The sequence below is a fragment of the Kwoniella bestiolae genome, chromosome 2 (genome assembly GCF_000512585.2).
Source record: "Kwoniella bestiolae CBS 10118 chromosome 2, complete sequence".
NCBI classification, from domain to species: domain Eukaryota; kingdom Fungi; phylum Basidiomycota; class Tremellomycetes; order Tremellales; family Cryptococcaceae; genus Kwoniella; species Kwoniella bestiolae.
In genome coordinates, this window is record NC_089242.1 from 149,293 (window position 1) to 170,355 (window position 21,063).

At 46.9% G+C, this 21,063-nt stretch overlaps 5 protein-coding genes across 5 annotated transcripts; 3 read left to right on the forward strand and 2 right to left on the reverse strand.

Annotated features, from left to right (window-relative positions):
- Positions 1 to 422: 422 nt before the first annotated feature.
- On the forward strand, positions 423 to 1,020 carry I302_103196 (uncharacterized protein; the record flags this gene model as incomplete). Its single annotated transcript, XM_019188567.1, has 3 exons — positions 423 to 534; positions 640 to 755; positions 841 to 1,020. 3 exons carry the CDS (start codon positions 423 to 425, stop codon positions 1,018 to 1,020), a joined length of 408 nt encoding a protein of 135 aa, XP_019048129.1.
- Positions 1,021 to 1,815: 795 nt separating this feature from the next.
- Positions 1,816 to 6,922, reverse strand: I302_103197 (uncharacterized protein; the record flags this gene model as incomplete). Its single annotated transcript, XM_065869632.1, has 14 exons — positions 1,816 to 1,927; positions 2,104 to 2,896; positions 2,965 to 3,056; positions 3,124 to 3,198; positions 3,259 to 3,323; positions 3,378 to 3,467; positions 3,528 to 3,551; positions 3,616 to 4,065; positions 4,119 to 4,241; positions 4,310 to 4,529; positions 4,634 to 4,988; positions 5,050 to 5,390; positions 5,558 to 5,910; positions 6,143 to 6,922. 14 exons carry the CDS (start codon positions 6,920 to 6,922, stop codon positions 1,816 to 1,818), a joined length of 3,873 nt encoding a protein of 1,290 aa, XP_065725704.1.
- A 1,859-nt stretch (positions 6,923 to 8,781) lies between these two features.
- I302_103198 (uncharacterized protein) lies at positions 8,782 to 11,356 on the forward strand (the record flags this gene model as incomplete). Its single annotated transcript, XM_019188569.1, has 7 exons — positions 8,782 to 9,209; positions 9,308 to 9,370; positions 9,442 to 9,673; positions 9,876 to 10,116; positions 10,229 to 10,449; positions 10,530 to 11,007; positions 11,178 to 11,356. The coding sequence occupies 7 exons, from the start codon at positions 8,782 to 8,784 to the stop codon at positions 11,354 to 11,356; spliced, it is 1,842 nt and encodes a 613-aa protein (XP_019048131.1).
- A 2,166-nt stretch (positions 11,357 to 13,522) lies between these two features.
- Positions 13,523 to 18,114, forward strand: I302_103199 (uncharacterized protein; the record flags this gene model as incomplete). Its single annotated transcript, XM_019188571.1, has 6 exons — positions 13,523 to 14,312; positions 14,375 to 14,416; positions 14,478 to 14,870; positions 14,928 to 16,747; positions 16,807 to 17,173; positions 17,240 to 18,114. 6 exons carry the CDS (start codon positions 13,523 to 13,525, stop codon positions 18,112 to 18,114), a joined length of 4,287 nt encoding a protein of 1,428 aa, XP_019048133.1.
- Positions 18,115 to 19,180: 1,066 nt separating this feature from the next.
- I302_103200 (uncharacterized protein) lies at positions 19,181 to 20,837 on the reverse strand (the record flags this gene model as incomplete). Its single annotated transcript, XM_019188572.1, has 2 exons — positions 19,181 to 20,188; positions 20,361 to 20,837. The coding sequence occupies 2 exons, from the start codon at positions 20,835 to 20,837 to the stop codon at positions 19,181 to 19,183; spliced, it is 1,485 nt and encodes a 494-aa protein (XP_019048134.1).
- Between the last annotated feature and the right edge of the window lie 226 nt (positions 20,838 to 21,063).

Sequence of the window (21,063 nt, forward strand, 5' to 3'; positions counted from 1 at the left end):
GTACCTTTAATTGGAAGCAGTACACAGCACACAACAGGAGCGCTATGGGTCTCATTGATCATCTTGACCGGGACACCACAAACCACTCATCTTATTGATTGCTCGCGCAGTGAAACATCGACTGAACCGTCTGCTATCAGAAAATTGGAAGTAGAAGAAAGACCGAGGTTAACACGAGCTATGAGCGATGATGTAATTTCGCCAGTTGTGATCTTAAATCCGCTCGAATTAAACGAGTGTAAGCGGAATAACTATTTCCGCGGCTTAATAAGCACTTCGTACTCATGCCATGCTGATAAATTGTATTTCTCGTACTCTGGCTCATCATCTGATCAATAGCGGCATCCCAGCATCTGCATTCGAACAAATCCTCCGATCCTATAAGATCAAATCACGCCCGAAGATAACATCACACCTCAACAATGTCTCACCTCCAATGGTACGCGTATGAAGGCGTGGGCAAGCGAAACCTGGAAAGGAACGCCTATTCTCAGGCTGTCAGAGTAGGAGATAGAATCGAATGTTCCGGTCAAGGTGAGGTGAATTCCAGTCGACAATCCGCACACACACACACACACCGTAGCCCCCTCCCAGTTGTTGGGTGCTGACGTGTCAAGTGTGTTTCGCTCGGGAGGACAGGTGGCGGGGACCCAAAGACCGGTGAATTCAACAGGGACATCAATGCGCAGATCGAACAGGCGTTCAAGAATGTCGACCTCAACCTGAGAGACGCGGGAGGAAAAGGATGGGAACAGGTAAGTGTACACGCCAGTAAGCTTCTTACCGGGGGGCCCGATTCTAGGCCTTTTGCTGTTGCTGACCATCTTGGGATTGTGAAAGGTTTTCAAAGTTGTTACTTACCATGTTCCCTGTAACGACGAGGCCATCGAGGCGGTCTCCGCGGGGTTTCGCAAATGGTGCCCTAATCACAAACCTCTTTGGAACTGCATCGGCGTCGCCAGACTTGGTGAAGATGACATGAGGGTAGAGATTGATGTTGTAGCTCACGATCCCAGGTAAGCCTGGTGAAAAGAATGGAAAATGCGTCGATCAAGTCTATCATTGTGTGCAGTATCATTCGGATTTTTGCGTACTGTGATGCAGCCTTATCAACACGTTGATCAACCAAAGGCGATGCAGAACATGAAAGAGGAGCACACCGCGGGTTTACGACTTTCGCTCCCTTGTACGTGGCCATGTCGGGAATACAGGATGGATGACTTCTACACGAGGGTTGTAGGCATGGACCGTCGAGACGCCAAAAATGGCTAGGGTGATGAGGGAAGAGCTCCGACATGTCCGGGCGTGCTCGGACCAAACGGCAATTGATCAGACGAAGGAAAGCATTCCACGCCCACATTATAGTGTATCAGAGACCGTTGGCGTGTGCTGATTGATCGAGGAATGGCTTTCAGCGAGAGCTGTACATTGGCTCCGACAGGTCAGATGATCCCAATGTCAAACTTGTGGAGTTCGGAGATGATCGATCCATCATTGGCCTCTGTCACCCCCTGATCCAGCTCGTTGATCAAGATGGGGTAAGACTGGACCCAAGCAGGCTGTGCAGAATCAATCATTGAATAATAGCATGACACGCAAACAGCTTCCAGAAGATGCATTGTAATCGTCCATTAAACTCGTGAAAACGTTACGACGCTATGAAAAAAATACTATAACACAAATGAACAAGCAATGTAGACAAGATGGAATATGCTAAGAGAGTGTCAAAAGCGGAAATCATCGCGAAGGAAACAGAAGAGAATGTGATGTGATTTGCGTTCATGTGAGACGTACAATAGAGGAGGTAGGGGGGATCTAGGATTCGCTCAGGATCTTATCTATATTTTCATTCAGCCATGCAGCTCTCGATTGGAGGTTAGCGTTGGGGAAGAGGGTGTAGATCGTTTCCCTCGTTTGACGCTTTGTGCTGTGTCCGGCGATATCAGACGTCAGCATCACGATTTTGACTGATGTATAGTGATAGCTGCAGAGCGATATAAAAGTGATAATCCGATATGATCACAGCCAAAACCAAGCCAAGATTATGTGGAGATTATGGAATTATGACGATGAGGATTGAAATCGGAGATATACTCAACTCACACATTCATCAAATCCTGTTTCCCCAACCACCCCCTCAACTTCTCCAATACCTCCTCATCCGCCACCTCCCCTTCAGACCTCTCATCAATACTCAGTCCCGCCAACTTATCCCGTTCTCCCCCAGCTCCTAGCAGATTGGCAGTAGTAGCCAAAGAATAGGATGACATTCTCGATTGGTTATTCCCTCCCATTCCTCCCAGTCCAGACATGACTGTATTCCTCGGAGCTCCCATGCCCATCATACCCATACCCTGTTGGGGGCCAGTGGGTACGGGAGATATCATACCGTTCATTGGTGACATGTGACCTGGCATACCCATAGGGTTCATGCCCATGTTCATGCCCATCATCAAAGGGTTCATCATTGGGGAGCCGAATTGTTGAGATGGAGGTGGGTAAAAGGTACTTCCACGCATTGATCCATTATCCATGAAACTTCCTCCCGTGAACATAGGGTTCAATCCCTGTCCATTGTTCATATCGTAGTTCGAGCCATTGCCCCACATTGACATTCCCGCCATGCTTTGTACCCTATCTCGGGGGTTGAATCCAGCTCTTAACGATGGGTTGGATTCTGCATGACGGAGGTTTCTTGAGGAATGTTGGGGACCGAGGGGGGAGGAGTCCCGCCAGTAATCTGCTCCTGGAGGTAGCTCAGATACGGAGGAATGGAATGATGGAGCTCGATTGGATATGGGGTAAGGATGTAGGTTTCGTGAGACGGACGTTTGAGTGGTTCCTCGTGATTTCTCGGAATGGAGAGATGCAGTCTCCCAGGCGTTGGCTTCGTACTCTGCAATAACAGCCGCAGAGATTCAGCTATTACAACCGACAGTCCGCAATGGTGCAGCTAAAACTCACCCTTGAAAGTCCTATACGGAATCATACCCTCGTTGAAAGGTTCATCATCTTCATAAACAACAGTCTTCTGATTACCTTCACCGACGACCTTACTGATAACGTTTAGATAGATAGGTAGGTAAGCTGCACTCGACGACAAGCTATAAACAAGCAGCTCACCGAGTATTACCCCAACTGAAATCATCCATCGACCAGAACGAATAAAGAGGTAGGAAGATTGAGTACACGGGGAAGCTGCGGACGGCTCATACTTCAGCATACACTTCAAACTAATATACAGCGATCCTGACTCACGCAAGGATGTAAACGACCATCCATCCAACCAACATGAACTCCCGTTTTATGATGAAGATCAGTGCCTACAATTTGAACGTCAGTCGTGTGGGTTTCTGCTGAGTCGCATCTCTGCTCACCTGCAAACCATACACTGCACCGATCATCGCCAGCGAGATGACAGGTACAGCAGCTTGTTTGGTAGATACCACAATGATCAGGTAGATCAGCTACAGGCAAAACATCCGTCAGTATCTCGCCTGATTGAAAGTGAGTGGGAGGAGACTCACATATACACAAGTGGCGGGGAGGATCTACGATACAATCACGACTGATTAGCTTTTGATTCGACGGATGGGGAGCGACGGTTGAGCTCACAATAGTACCCAGAAGATCCAAAAATACAATCCACCTCATACTGAACAGACAAAACCCACACATCTCAGGTAAGAACAGCAATTCCGCAAGATTATGAATAGTAGAGTTGATCCATCTTCTCCTCTGAGATAATAACACATTCCATCTTGATGGCGCCACAGTGTGCGCTACAGCATCCGGTGTGAATTTCATTTTAAACGTTGGGAAATGCTTCATCATCAATGTTGTCAAGTATCGATCTTCTCCCAAGGAGAACAGGTTCTTCTTGTGCAGTGTATCGACATTGGGTTCGGCGTATTCGTCGATAACGATCGAGGAGATGATCACTGGTCGACCTTTATCGGCGGTACGTATTCGATAGACGGAGAAACAACCTGGTAGACAGGTGACGGAACCGAACAGGGACTCGAATGCTTTAGTCAAGTGGTGGGAGATGTAGTACTCGTATACCTAATTATGAGGTCAGCTTGAGTCGTCATGAATAAGAGAATAGCTGCACTTACTTGGATCATGGTAGTCAAAGATTCCTTCTCGTTGGCTACTTTCGTTTCTCCACAGATACCGATGATCTTTGAATCGTCCGAAGTACAAGAGATGAGTCGATTAAGCGAGTCAGGTGTGACCGTCTGTTGTCACCGTTAGACATGATCAGCATTAAACATATCAGGATCAACCAGGAAAGCAGACCACGCACAGTATCAGCATCAACCTGGAAGATATACTCGTAGAATGCTGGGTCTATCCCAATGACATTCCTCATCTGATGGTATATCTCCAGTTCCAGTGGTGACATGGGAGCTTCGAAATGTACCCTGTTGAGATATTGCATGAGAAGTACTTGCGAATCTCGTTTACCTCTGTTACCGGGTTTAGAGGTTTCAGATGGTTTACCGACCTTGACAACGACGACGTATCTGTGGGAAGTCCGTCAGCTCCACAACTCTCACAAAATACCATATACAGACGCATGTGAGGGGAAATGATGGTAGAGTATCAGGAATGGAAGACAGTTACTCACGGTACGACATGTCCCTCAAACTCGTACAACCCACTATATATCTTCCCATAATTCAACTGCTTCGACCCCTCTCCAATAGACTTGAACAACAACGGTTCAGGATCTAATTTCGGATCTACACCCAACAAATCCAATACGATTCTAGGTGTAGGTCTATTGTTCCCTGATCCAATGATATTACCATCACAGATGATAAAGATCAATTTCCTCTTATCGTCGTATTTCAGCGCTGCTAACGAGTCGATCGTCTTTTTGAGGGACTCTTCACCTTCGGTATAACAGGGGACTTGGCAGATGACGAATTTATCGAGAAGTTCTGGTTGTCTCTTTGATCCGAGCTGTAAGGCAGCCAAGACTAGACGAGTCGCAAATTTATCAGTCTCATCCCACTTCGTAATGGGGATATGGATACTCACACTTGGCTCCAATAGTAGCCATAATGATAATACTAAAAGCCAACAGCAGGTAATTCTGTACCAAACATTTCGACTCCTTCCTGAAATCCATTTCACCAAGATAGAACGCATTGTTTAAACAGTTCAGATTATTGTCCTGTTCCTCCTGGGACAGACCCGCCAGTACCTCGTTCATCGACTTGGTTATATCCTGTCCTGCGGAGGTTTGGAACAGACCCGATATATCTTCGTTGAGGAATTTGTAGTTCGGAAGATCGGTTCCGCTCGATGAAGAGTAGTACTGAAGGGTGTAGAGGTAGTCGGAGAGGTCGTATACTTTCTTCTTGTAGATTGCCCATTGTCTAGCGTGGTGAAGCATAATGTCAGCTATATTGCGTCATTGTTTGGGAATTCGATTGTGCGGAAAGATTCTGAGGTAGAGAGACACTAAAGTATAGGACTGTCACATAGGAAGCAAGAGCTCGACATGGAGAATGGTAAATCGCATGAAGAGAAAGACTTCACCCACTTGGAGTCACTATTCGCCCCACTCTCCACCGTCCCTTTATCAAACACCAAACTCCCCTTATAATACTTCTTCAAATCAGGCATCAATCGATTGGTGTACCAGTCGTCCGCGTCCAGCTTCGTACCGGTTATAGTCTGCTGTTTACCACTTGTATGTACCGCATACGAGACGATCGGGGTAAAGTTGGCTCTACTGAGTGAGAGATCCTCGTTGGTGACGAGACCTGGACATGCGACAGTCATGGGAGGTGGGAAGTAATTTGTCAGGTCTTGACCTGCGAATTGGAGCATTACGTCGGCGGAGGTGGTGTAGCTTGAGAGATCGGAGTGCTGGCCTTTGTAGAATTTTGTGAACTGTGGTGTAGGGTAGGTTGTTAGCTGGAGCGAAGGGAGAATCATCAAGGAGAAGAGAAACGATCGCCAAAAAAGGATTAGAAGATGATAGATAGGAAAGCAGATCGGGTGAAGGAACGAGTTGCAGAATGAACATGAGCAGGTTTATAAGAACAACCAAAGGGAACAGGAAGAGGGATAGTGATCCATCGAGAGTCTGAAGGATGAATTTGCAGATATGTAGAACACTCACATCATATACCTTTCCAGCAATAGCAGCCATATAATCATCCTCCCCCTGATGCGTCGCCAATTCCGAGGTATTCCAAGCCTTATCGCTATTAGGGCACAGCAACTTCCCAAACACGATAATATAGAACAACACAATCCCACAACTGAGAATGATCATCTCGAAAATCGCCAACTTCTCCCTCCATGCCATCCTCACATCTGGTCTCTTCATCTTACCCACATGTGTAAGTAGGAAGCTGGGTACCCACCAGGTCAAAAGCCACGTTATCCTGATCCACCATCTCCTTGCTCGGGTGGTGGCGATCACTTCTGTTGCGTGGACCTTCTTCTTCTTCTGTTTTACTATCATCCCGTCTGCCTCCACGTCGGCATCGGTACCGTTGGATTCGTAGAGTTTGGATTTGGACTCGGTGGCGTACGTGTCTGGATCCACTTTGTCGTACGCTGACCACACGGTTGAGGCGTTGGGGTCGGGGGAGTCTTCGTAGCCTACATTATGGCCTGGTGGGGGAGGGTACGGTTGATGAGGGTAATTGGGATAGTTTGGATTTTGGTTGGGATAAGGTTGATTTTGATTGGGATAATGACGATCTTGGTATGGTGCTGGAGAATGTAGGGGCGAAGTACCATGACGTAGTGGTTGGGAAGTCTCATCGTCCATCTCTACATCGTATCTTGCTGTCACTGGTGCTTGGGAACCTTGGGTCTCATCTAGATGCGAGTATCGATGGTTTGGGGGTGAAGTTCGATATTCACCTGATTCAGTGGGTCGGTGAGACATTTTGGGACGGTGGGTGGATTTTCACCCAGGGGAAGGGAGTGTAATTGGAAGGAACGAGGGGAGAGACTGTCCGTATGTATATTATGAGAAGGAGGATGAAGGAAAGTGTGTGATTATGAATGGTCGTTAGATTGTATTTGATCGTTATTGATTTATGGTGGTGGTGATGAATCGGTCAATGCGTGATACAAAGAGTGCAAGTGCGAGTGCGGAGAGCGGCGAGTCGATGCTGGTTGAGAATGAAATGTTATACTGACCTTGAGTCAGCTTGGCAAGGTATGGTATGATACGACAATGACGATGAGTCGAGATCGATGGTGATGATGTGGTCGATGATTGACTCACGATGCGAATGAAATGAATGAATGTATGGTATGATATGAATGTATTTATGCTGCTATGCTGTGTGATTATCGTGTCCTCCCACTCCTTTCTCCCTTAAACACCCTTTGATACGTGGTCGATGAGTGGTGGTGTGGTGGTAGTGGTGATGGCCCGTGCGTCGTGTGGTAGGGTGTACTGTTGAGATTAGCGAGTGCTATTGTAAGAACGACTGTTTATCGTACGCTCAATGGAATTAGGAGTGAGTGACATTGCTTGGCTCTGAGATGGATGATCTCATACGACCATACATGTCAGTACTACTATCCCTCTATATGCTACATGTGAAACACTCTAGGTTTAATTGTTTCGAGGCTGTGTCATCTTACATACACAACACAATACAAAAAAAAAGAATGAGAAAGAGAAAAAAAGAAATCAACCCCGCACTCTTATTCGCACCTTACCCCGCGTCACGGCAACAACGTGGTCAAAAGTGGTAGTACGAATAAGTGGCGTACACTTTTTTTACGGTACCAAGAAGATTCGATACAGTACGCTAAACTAGCACCGCTCTGCTCTGCTGCTCAAGGAAAGGAAAGGGAAGCGGCAGTTGACAGATGGCAGATGACCTCGCTCAGTATGGATTTCGCTATATTGGTTTCCAATGAGATACCCGCTCATATACAATGTACCAGCAAATTGAGATTGTATCACATCCACCTTGGATACTTGCTTGAATCTCGAGTGGGAAAAGACGAAACACGACCCCTGATCAGCCTGAATAGCGAATCCAGACCGATAGAATTGGTACCACCAGATGACTCCCACTTGTTAGCTCACTGTGACATTCTGTCCCCTAATCTAATCTCACTCTTCATCGGTCATCATCACTCGCACCAATACATCGTACATCGATATGATCCTCCAGTCGACACTACAATCTAACGTACGGTATCTAATGCAATGCATCGCTGGGGATAGGTCATTCACTCTCTCGCTTAAATTTCCAACCGGCGATTGACAACCCAACAAGGCTGCCACCCATCGGTCTTGGTCGGGATCAAATCGGTTATACAGTACCCGGATAAACAGAGTATGAGGACGTGTAATAGTGAAAAGTGAAACCGGGCACCGGTACGGGGGATGAATGGACAGCCTAGCATCAACATTGGTATCATCTTTTGTATTCATTTATATATATATACTCATCATCATTGCCAAGGTAGCAAGTGACATCATGTTGACAGCTTAGAGATAGATACCATCAGCCACTTCACACTCATACATCCATATCACTCACATACCCTACCCGACAGCTACGAACCACTCAGTAACCCATCATCATTAAATAACCTACCAATGCTCCTTCGTCCTTCTCCTGCATCTATCCCTCGCATCTCTCGGTCTATTAGTATATCACCGAGTGTCAAAGTGAGTGTAGCTCATCAAAGATATTTCATCTGTCTGGACTTCGTGGTACTCCTTCCCATATACCTCTAGCTGACTGATGTATCGTAACTCAACAGCACTCAGCAATGTCAATATCCAACCCCAAACGATCTTCTTCCATTTCTTCTGTTAAACCACTGTACGCCTCACAACCCACCCTCCCTCATCTCCCCGTACCCACTCTCAATTCGACATTCCACAAATACCTCGAGACCCTCCAACCCCTCCTCACCAAAGAGGAATACAAACGCAACGAGTCCCTTGTCTCGAGCTTCCTCAAAAGCGATTTCTCCAGGACGTTGCAAAAACGATTAGAAGACCGTTCGAAGAGCAGGGAATCATGGTTGAGCGAATGGTGGAATGATACTGCCTATATGGGGTATAGGGGTAGGATCATACCGGATGTTAGTTATTTCTATATCCATAAGCGGGGGTTGGGCAAGGGGGTGGGCCAAGAGGAGAGGGCTGCGGAGCTTGTTAGAGCTACGGTGGAGTTTAAGAAGTTGGTTGATAGGTTAGTATTATCTTTCTTACTGGATGGTGTATCTTTATTATATTCCTGTACCCTTCTGGGTCGAGAATGTTATGCTGATACAATGTTTGATGGTATAGCGAAATCCTCGAACCTGAAAAAGTCAAAGGTCAACCACTATGTATGAACTCTTATCAATACTTGTGAGCGCTACTTTGCACCATACTACAGATAATCGTGTTTTGGGCAAACGATATCTGACAGTAGTGAACAGATTCAACGCCGTACGAACACCTACCAAACCCGCTGATCTACCTGTGAACCATGGAACGGACCACCACCATATAGTGGTATTGAGGAATAACAGGTATTTCAAAGTTGATACAGAGGGGAGAGGTAAACAGGATCTGGTCGAGGCGTTCAAGGAGATCAAGAAGGTTGCGGATGGACAGGGGGGGAGTGGAGTGGGGGTTTTGACGAGTGATAATAGGGATTTATGGACTGATGTGAGTTAAGTCCGGTTGATCATTCTGAGCCAAAGAATGGAATAATTTTGTATCGGGGAAGCGAATGCTTCTACTTGTCCTGTGTATTTTGGAACATCGTCTACTTGACCAAATCAATCTCAAACCATCCCGGTTCTTCTCATGACCCCACTTATCTACTGGTATTTCCCGAAGCTGACACTAATCTTTCGACACGACTCAGGCCCGAGACCACCTCTTCTCCCTCTCGCAAACCAACAAATCCTCCATAGCCGCTATAGATTCTGCGATCCTCCTTGTCTGTCTGGATGATGGTCCCGCGCCCAAAACCGAAGATGCGAGAGCATGGTCCCTCTGGGCTGGGGGACATGATAGATCGGCTAGTGGCAAGGGGTTTAACAGGTGGTTCGATAAACATCAGATTATCGTTGATGCGGATGGTGAGACGGGGTTCAATGGTGAACGTGAGTCGGATTTATCTTTTACAAATAACACAAAGACGGTTATACATTGTGCTTTCAAGAATAATTGCAACCTAATCGGAGGACCATTGCTCATCGTATCACTCCTATGCAGACTCAATGTTGGACGGTACCCCCACTCTCCGTCTCAACGAATTCACCTTGGCATCCTTACAAGCAGGTAAGATACCCTTGGAATTACCCGAAAACGAGAAATCAAAATCACCTATGCCCAAACCCGAGGAATTGTTATTTGAGCTGGATGATAAGTTGAGAGGTATCGTCGAGAAATCAAAGAAAGGTTTCGGCGAGGAGATGGCCCTGCAGGATCTGAAGGTAAGCCGACTGATCTGGTTCGCCTAAATATCCCATTGAGGGAAGCCAAGCTGATTCCAAATTGGATGTGTTTTTTGCAGATGGTCAACTTCGAAGAATACGGTAAAAACCTCATCAAAACCCACAAAGTCTCCCCGGACGGCTGGGTCCAAATGGTAAAGCAATTAGCCTTTTATAGGTTATTCGGCAGGCCAGGAGTGACATACGAATCGTGTCAAACTCGGAAATACCTCCTGGGCCGAACGGAGGTAATCAGATCAGCTTCCAATCAATCCAAGGAATTTTGTCTAGCGATGTTGGATGGAAATGCGTCGGATAAAGAGAGGGAAGGCAAATTGCGAAAGGCCATTGAGAGACATATTCAGTATTCGGCTTGGGCGGCTGATGCGCAGGGTGTGGATCGACATATGTTTGGATTGAAGAAGTTGGTGGATACGACCAAGGGAGAGAGTGTACCGGAGGTGTTTACCGATGAGGCGGGGTTGAGGAGCGGGCATTGGGAGTTGAGTACGAGTCAGTTGAGTAGTAAGCTTTTGGATGGATGGGGGTATGGTGAGGGTGAGTGGGGTTTTCTCTTTTCTTAACTTCTGTTTTATCCAGTTGGTGGATTTGCTTTAGAATTTGAGAGAGTAGATTGCTCCTATCACTGTGATTCCATTGTTCTACTTGATGCTTGATCGCTCGGAACGATGAGGGATAGATCCGATGCTGATCTCACATATTCACAGTCGTCTCAGATGGATATGGTCTCTCCTACTCGATCCTGGACGATAAGATCACATGGTGCATTACCACCAAAAACAATAATGCCGAGCAGTTCGGTAAGGCATTATGTGATGCGGCGGAGGAGGTCAGAGGGATGATGGAGAGGGCGAAGGGTCAATCTGAGAAAGGCGGGAAATTGTGATTACTCTCAAAGCTGGATTGGAGGTAAATGAGAAGTTGTTTGGATAGCGGGAGGGAGAAAAGCAGGAGATACGGAATAGAGGTTTTGTATGATAGAAATATATATGCACTTCATGTCTCAAAGTACATCTATGATTTGCTCAATGATACTCGTGCTCGTACACATCCGAGTCGAGTTTGGGGAATAGCATGATTTAGGCAAAACGTTGCTTGATGTGCGGTGGTATTGGTGCATGATGGGTATGATACCGTATTACAATTATATCTATATCTACTTGTCGATCGGACGAGAGGATACACTCATATCATCTGATATTGATAGTTGAGGATTGTCGAGGTGTGGAAGACGGAATAGTGATGTAACGGGTGCGAGGATTATGGGTTATCGTCTGATCTTGCCTAGGAGGTGATTGATCTGGTAATACAGGTAAGGTTAGCACTGAACTCTTTCAGGCGGTTCCTCTTCATTTCTCGGGTTCTCACTCCCAGACTAAGACCTGGACTCTTCCCTTCCCCTAGTGTCAATCCCCCTTCGTCCCTTAGCAAAGAGAACGAAGATTCATATCTCCCCCCTTCTGAAGCCGACTCGTAATATCCAGCCGAGCGAAGTGCGCTTCACACCTCCTCTGACTCCGAGGAACATGTCTGTCATCTGTTCGATGATGATACCTTCTCTCCTTCAGTTTCCAATCCCAAAAAAAAATCGTCGCGATGCTCCCTCCAATCCCAAATTCCAAAACACAACACAACAAAACCTAAACTCACCGAGCTCTTCCCCTTCCCACCAGCCACATGCCTATTACTCATACAATTCTGCAATGCTTTTGCGGAATCAGCACATGCCGTTGTATGTCGAAGGTCGCCGGTGGTTGCGAAACATGCTAGGAGGGAGGTGAGTTCGGTAGCGCAGGGGACGATTATTTGGTCTGTCGGGTTTGGTTTAGGGGGACATTGGTGTGAGATATCGATAAGGTGTGATGATTGGAGGAGATGAGTGCGATTCGAGGAGAGAGGAGAGAGTGGGGTTTGGAGATGAGATGAGTTGAATGTCAGGTTTAGCACTTATGTTCGAGGTCTTGATATTTCAAAAGAGGAAGAAGGGGTAGTATCACTCACCCTTCCTTGGTCGGACTTTGAATCTGAAATTTCCTGATGGCATTTTGAGGATGATATGGGGGAGTGAAGTAGTGTACAACAGTGATACTGTATGGTTTGGATTGTATTTCTTTGCGAATCGGAAGAACAGGATTTGGTAATTGTATGTACAGTTGCCATGAGAGAGAGAGCGAAAGCAAGGAAGATGAAAAGTCAAAATAACCAACCATCGAATGAAGTTTAGTTGAGTGAACCATTTAAGCGGTCAGTCATTCATCTCATCTCTACGAGTATCCAGGAAGTGCGAGTTGCAGATGGATGGATATTCAGCAAGGACAGGAGGGATCATGAAAGAGATTATATATGCATGGGATCATGGTGTTAATGGTATGTAGGTGAGTACGGTGAGAAGCATGTCTCTATTCTAGCCTCGTGCAGGTTCAAATGGAGAGGACATTTGACATTGTTATGATTTACTCGATTGATTGATCGATTGATGGATGGGAATACTGAAAAACCTTTTCTGTCCCGTTCCGATTTCCCCTTGATTCAACGATTGACATACCGGACAACAGTGGGCATTGGAAAATCTTTGGGAGCGGTGTTGATGACAAGTAGATGCTTGTGAAAGAGCATGCATGGGCAGTAAATGTGGACGTGTCATGGTGGAGCAGCTTATCCAAGATGATGATCAACTGATGTGAGCTGATGTGAGCTGACGTGAGATGTTGAGTGATGGTTTACACGATGATTGTGACTATTCAACTGTTCACTCTTTACAACTTTTCTTCAATTCGATTATACTTCTGTTCACTTTGACTTTTCTTTCATCATTCATCTTTCATCTTTCCCATCCTCTTGATTTCCTTTTCAACCCTTTCAACCTCTTCTCACACTGCCCTCTTCTCTAAATTCGATACAAGGACATTACTCACACAAGGGTATATACATCCCACTCAGGCCTCTTGACATCCTCCAGTCATTCTTTTCACCTTGTTTCTACCCCATCTTTGGACTCCTTTCTTTCCTTCACTCATCACCCAACACCCAACCAAACCACTCATCACCCACCATGCCATCCCCTCTCACCACCCCTGAACCACCCGACAACCTCCCTCCCCGACCTCGTCATCCACACCCATCTCTCCGAATCTCCACTGGACGATCGACCGCCCCCGACCCACTTCCAGGAGGCAGAGCACCAGACCCTACACCCATCACCTCCTCGAGCCAATCCCAATTCTCACGAGATATACCAGAAACACAAGTCGATGAGCTACTCCGTCCATTCGAGAATCAAGATATCCACAGCGGACCTCCCTCAGCTGGACCGTCAGGTGTGCAACACGAAATTCATGGAGATGCCGGATCGAGGAGATCTTCTGTACCCCTTGGTGAATCCGCTAATCAGGAGAGGTACATTACGAGAATACCTGAAGAAGGTGAAGGTAATTCCAATCACCACCCAGAACGTGAAGGTCATACCGATATGGATGTGGATGTGGATCAAACTCCCCAACCTACACATACTTCCCTCCCTCCCGATAGGGAAGGTAGATCATCACCTGATGTACCTCGTACACCCATCTCTCGAGAGTTCTCGCCACCTACTCAGACTGATCAAGAACAGATGTCATCGCCCACTTTCCACTTCGAGTCCCGACCCCAACCTGAACATGAACATCGATCAGTTCCCAGTGGACCCACCTCACCTCGATTTCGAGACGAAGATCATACTCATCTCGATGATCGACCGAATCACGACGAAACTGAAGAAGAACCCAAAGACCAGATGAGACTAAGAGGTGGTGGTCCGGCCATAAGTGCTTTTGACAGATGGTACTCATACCCTGAACCCTACAGTATGTCTATTTTTATTGTTACTACGAGACTACTTGACTGATGTTCACAATCTTATCCACAGACTGGCGAGGAGCGGAATTACACGAAGAAAACATGAATCGAGGTGAGTCAGTATTCCTAACTCATGGCGTCGGTATCTACGCTGACGGCATGTCAACCTGTAGTTCCTCCTGATATGCTTCCTAACGATCCGCCTATCGTATTTCCCAACTTTGCTCAAAAACGAGCCGAACACCTCGCTGCTCAAAAAGCTATTGCTGAAGAACAAGCAAAAGCAAAACATGAGAATGGTAATACACCGGCAGAGGAGCCAGCACCAGGACGTAAAAATCCTGCCGAAACAACAGAAGATCCCGATATTAAGCCATACTCGCTGGATCCACCTATCTCAGTCAACTCGGAAGAGGGGAAAACGAAATCTAAATCGGAAGAAGAACTCAGATTGAGAGGTGGTGGTCATCTCGATTGTTCTGAATCTGGTTCTTCGGGTTCGCCCAACAGCAGAGAAGTTTCCCCTCAACGATTTAGGGCATTGTTTGGACCTTTGTCAACACATGGTATGTATTACATTACTCATATGTAAGAAGCATTGACTGATATCGTGCTGGTGATAGGTCCGGAAGAAACGTCTACGACTTTCAGAGGTACCAAAGCGACTGTACCAACTCTCTCTCATCATTATCCAAACGATACCTTGCTCCATTTACAACGACCCATACATCCCACTTCTTCTGGCGATGCTCCAAAGGAAGTTCAAAACACGGGAAGTCCGGTCAAATGGTATATGAAGTCGCTTTCAGCAATCAAACGAGCATGTCAACAAGCTGTCCATCTCCTGATACCTTCTCATCTCAGGAATGACTCCGACGCTGCCTTATCCAGACAACCTAAATCGCCTGACAGACATAGAAGGTTTGGAACCGAAAGTGACCGAGGCGATGATCCTCATCTTACACCTACACCAACACCTCAGGAAGAAGTTACCTCTCCCACAGCTTCGCCCAGCTCACTCCAAGAAACGATCATCACTACACCGTCTGGCTATACCGTCGAGAGCTTTTGGGAAACCGCCACATCACCTTCCACTGGGCAAAAAGCTCCCCGAAGATCATTGTCTAATCCCTTTTTTTCAGCTATGACGGATCCCGGTCCAGGCGGTAACCCCTTTAATGTAGATACCGAAGGATCAGGTGATACACCTTCCCCAGGGCCTTCGGACCCAGCTCCAACAGCAACACCTGCACCACCTGCGCCACCTACTCCCCAGCCTCAGACACATACCACTGAGCTGCCTGTACCGCAATCTGTAAATTTGGTCAAATCTTCGAGCGATCATGAATGGCGTGATAAGCTGAAAAGCATATTGAGACTTCCTCGAAATCGCTCCGAGATCGACACATCCTCGACGAGGTCACCAGGTGAACACGTCAATGTCACGTTCACTCAAGAGACTTCAGCTGAAAATAAGGGAAAGAAGAAGCTGCCTACAAATCACCGTGGTAAAAGGAACACTAAATCAGTTCAACCCGTTCCTACTATTCCTTCTCCACCTGCAGCTGCAGCTGGTCCCTCGTCTGGAGCAGGCACTCAAGCGTCTCGGCAAGAAGATGGTGATGGAGAATGCTGCCCATGGGTGAGGAGGGTTCGACAGGTCCCATTCGTGCCGATGGAAAGATCGGCTGGGCAAGGTCCTACTGCAGAGATAGGAGTTCGGGATCATAGGTTGATAGCTGTGGCGGATTACTTGTTTCCTTGCCTCCGACCTAGAGCTGAGAATGCTAAAAGGACTGTAGAGGAGACTGTCACGGGAGAAGGAGGAAGTCAACATGGTAATGGTAGTAAGGGTAAAGGGAAGGGCAAGGGAAAGAGTAAAGGAAAGGGAAAAGGGAAGGGTAAACAGAAAAGATTTGGCGAGGAAGTGGAAGGATCTGGGGCTGGTGGGCCGAGTGGTGGAGAAGGTGGAGATGGAAGTGGAAGTGCTGGTCCAAGTGGTGGAGGATCGGGAGCTGGTGGTGAGGGTGATGCTGGTCAAGGTGGAAATCATGAAGGCTCTTCAGATGACAAGAATGGTGATGATCCTGGAGGTGCAGGTGGTAATGGTGGATCAAGCGATGCTCCTTCTTCTCCTGGCGGTTCCCCTCGACCTCGCCAAGATACAACTACAACAAGTACCAAACCTCAAGATCCTTCCGACACACTATCAAACGAAATTGATCCATTGATTGGTCCTTCACCTGAGCCTAAACCTTTCACAATCTCAACATCTACAGGCGGAACGGAACTCACAACAACCAAATCACTCAAACCACCTGTGCGAGATCCAGACCTACATCAAGCTCTGGTCGACCAGACCCCACGACCACTCCCCCGGACACTGTTCTCAGACCCGACACTGAAGATGAACCTCTCCTCCCACATCCTGGACTTCCATCCGGTGAGATGGTCAAATCTGGGTCCGGTACCAGTGGCAAGACTTTCGGTAGAAACGCCCAGACTCCTGGGACTGGTACTCGTGAGGAAGTACCACCAGTACCCGATCGGGAAAGGTCAGATGAAGGGATACTACGACCGATTATTGACGAAAGTGGCAACAATCATGCTTTGAACCCCCCTTCACCATCATATCTGACACAACAGCCCACTCATACCGTCTTCGGTGCTACCACAGCGGATATCGGCTCATCGACTCCGCTCCCGCCCTCATCATTGGGTATTGGTCATCCTTCAGGTCTTGAAAGCCCTAAATCCCTGTTAACTGCAAGTCGGGATGATCCCCCGGGAAGTCATTTACCTTACACGCAAGCTCAGCTGGACGAATTATCGAGAAACGAAGCTCAACGAAGATGGATCGCAGAACATGGTATGTCTAAGTATAATCTCAGGCAGACAGACAGAGACACGTGAGCTGATCGTTTCTCACCGATAGTACGCAACATCACTCCAGGCGAGATCAGTCCTCCAGGCGGTTCACCCCTATCTTCCGGCGGAACTTCGCCCATCGCACTCTTCACTTCTACTCAACTTGCACATCCACTTGAAGTACCTCCACAGCCACCCTCGACCGAGTCGAGATCAGTCTTCGACCCTCAAACTCCTCCTGGGGGGTATCCTTCTGGAAGTGGTCTTTCAGATATCACCGAGGGATCGGGAGAAGGTTTACCCTCATTGGAATCTAGTGGGACGGTATCGGCCGAATCATCTCATGTGGCTGAACCTATGGGATCTTTGGGTCAGGCTGTGCAAGCTGCCGAAGCGATGCCCACTACCGAACGTCCACAAGAAGACGAGCCGAGAGTACGACAAGCAGCAGAGATCGAACCAACACCACCTACACCCGTTACCAGAGATCCTCAATTCGATGAGCGAGCTAGCTTTACCGAAGAACAAGATATCGGACCAGTCACCCATGCACCACAGGGATATACCGTCGAACCTCAACCTGAGGATATACGAGACTTATCCGATATCAAGTCGGAATCTGGACAACAGTCACCTGATGTTCCCCCGCGAGACGAAAGCCATATCACCGGGACTGGAATTTCAGAGATTGAATCACATCCACAAGCGGTACCTTCACCTGTGCAAGGTGGAAGTGAATATATAACCGACAGTGAAGAAGAGGTGGTGTATAGAAGGAGGGCTAATGGAATTGCAGGTGATGATTTGGCGGGAACGAATCCAGAGGAGCCATCGGAGGTTCCTGCCCACATTTCTCAGAGTTCCGGAGTCTTACAGGTGGCGCCGAAGGAGACGAAGTGGTATAAGAGATTGTGGAGGAGGGTGAAGAGGGCGTTCCACTAAGTAATCCGTGAGTACGGATCATGTCTTATCGAGAAAGTATGGGTTACACTTCTGGCAAAGCTAACGTTCCCCTGCAAATGATGTAGAGAATCGTACTCCCACACAATCCTCGTCCAAAAGACCAAAAGAAATGATATCCCCGATTCAAGAAAATAACGATGATTCCCAAAATAACGATTATAATGTTGATACAGTATCATGTCATTACGTCTCTACGATCATACAATTCGAAAAGCCAATGAAATGAAAAGATAGCGGCGGTATAGTTAATTAGGTTATTCGGGTTTTACGATTTCCCCTTCTTTATTATTGATGTGTATAGTAAAGTACTTGTATGATCCGGAGAGCGCGAGAGGTAAAAGTATATTTATGTCCATGTCATCATGTATGTCGTATCATGTCCAAATCATCATGTCTCATTGAGTTGTATAGGTAAGCTATCTGCGCGCTGGATAGACCACATCTCTCACTCTGATATTTCTGTCAATTCATAGTTGCCCAATGGGATATTCTTGTCCTGTTCTGATTGGTTTTTGGGCGGCGAGGATCGGGATGAGACTCGTGTTATGTTCGGATACAAGTTTTCAAACTAAATGTATACTTGATGAATCAATGCATTGACATACAGGAAACATGAATGATCAATGATAGGTTGGTATGTTTCATATATGGAACATTACGATGCGAATGAACAAACTACAGTATAGGATGTATGCGGTTGGGGCTTAATGGTTTTCAAGATGATACGGCATGTTTGGGTACATTGATGTCACGATGACAGATGACGGATGTTGAATGGGTAAGGACGACTGATGGTGAGAATGGGGTGTTGTAGGTAGCTTATGGTGTGGTACTGAGAATGATAATACAACCGTTGAATCCGATCGATGCGAGTATGTCTGTTCCCTTGAGAGACATGATGAATATCGAGGGGAACTACGTATAATCTGGCGACAAAAGGGAAACTGTCAGCTCAAGTCATCCTTCATGGGGTATTCCGTTGAGCGAATGTTCGATCATAATGACTTGATACACTTACACTTCCCTCAATATAATGGTCCCATCCTCACTTCGTTATCCCACCTTCATACTTCAACGGTATCCTATACTTGATAGCAGCTTTAATCTCTGGTACTTCCTCTTCCTCCTCCTCGTCAAGTGAGAAAGTATCGCTAAGTGGTGAAGATACTTCCAAATTCAGATTCCCACATGATTGATAGTATGCCCGATCATTGGGTACTCTATCATCAGGTAAGGGAAAATGATTCGGTTGAGTGCTATTGTGTAACCTTGATAGCGAAGTTTGGGTAGGTAAATTGGATAGGGAAGTTTGAGTGGGCAAGTTGGATAATCCCTCGAATCCTGGTGGGAGAGGGTATTCCTCTGCATCTATATCTATGTCCAGGTCTAGCGTTTCCTCCTCCACTCGTAATGTTGTGCGTCCAACTTGAGAGGCAAGAGCCGAAGAGGAGGACGAGGTGGAACCGTACTCCCACAATGCCTCCAGGGCAGAGGAAGATTCGAAGATTGGTTGATCTTGGATGGGGGATGTTTCATCTTGGAAGTTCATCTTATCTAGACTTGAGCGGAGATGGTAATTTACTTGATCATTAGTCGTATGATATTTTGAAAATCTCGAATTCTCTACATCGGGCCCAGTATGATCTTTCAGACGAGGTATGTTATACCTACTAGGCTCCCCGTTAGGACAAGGCAACGGCAGATTGATCAATTCCTCGAACGTCGATCTTCTCCTCCCTTCACGTCTAGGTGAGATATTACAATCACGACTAACATCAGACATACCCAGCGGACTATCATTGGGCGTATTGAACGGTACCTTTGATCGAAGTGGTTTGAGCGTAGTGCGTCGACCTGATGAGTCGGAGTCGCCTATCCATGAGGGGTATTCGTATTCTGGTGTGGAGGGGGAATAGTTCGCTGGGATCGGGGTGAGGTGTTTAGACGAGTGGTTGAATTGGGGGTTGTGGATCTGAGGTGAGGGGTGGTTTGGGATGGAGGGGAGGTAAGGAGTGGTGAGCGGTGTGTGGGGTGGGGTTGGGGTGAGGTTTGACTATGTGAGATGAAGGGGTTAGCTTTACCATTACAGAACTGGGCTGGGAGTATCAGAGCTACGATAAGATGATATAATTATAAGGAAGGATATATGGGCATATGACGGTTCAGAAAGTCGTAGTGTAGTAGGTAGTAGATATAGCGCAATTGTCAAAAACTCCACCGCTCACCTTGGAAGGTCCAGCCATACTACATTCATAAGACCCTCTCCCCTCGTCAAACGCAGGATGCCTAATAGACATCTTCAACTCGTCCTTCTCCTTCTTGGTGGTACTGGAAGTCTTCCTCTCCACCATCCTGAGTAATTGCATACTCCGTCTCTTGAGCTTACCCCCACCACTGATCTTTCTCTGCGGATCGATATTCTCCTCATTGTCATTCAACCTTGTCATTCGGCTCCTATACATCTCGTTCGAAGTGGTCCTATACCGGTCGTTCGATATTCTATCTAAAGTACTTTGAGGGTAGTTCTTTGACGAGTCCGGTTGATCAGGCGCATTAACGTTGATATGACTCCCATTGCCTCTGTGATCGAGCTCTACCCAATTATTCGACGTGTAACCTGTCTCACTTGGTCTGAGCTGTTCGGAGGGCTTGCGCCGGGATCTAGGTCGGAGGGAGGCGAAGAAGTCTGTTGGAGGGGCCATGGTGGGTGGATGCGATGGTTGTTGGATCAAATGAGGTGGCAGATAGGAAGATGTACTATTTCTTGAGCTGGACTAGCTATGAGTCTGCAGTATGAGTGAGTTTATGTCAGGTCCGAGGGTGGGTGTTACAGGTTGTCACTCGAAAAAGAACCGAAACAAGCAAAAGTAGAAAAAGTCAAAGTCATGCGCGGTCAATTGGTAGGTTTAAGCGGGAGATCTAATCCCA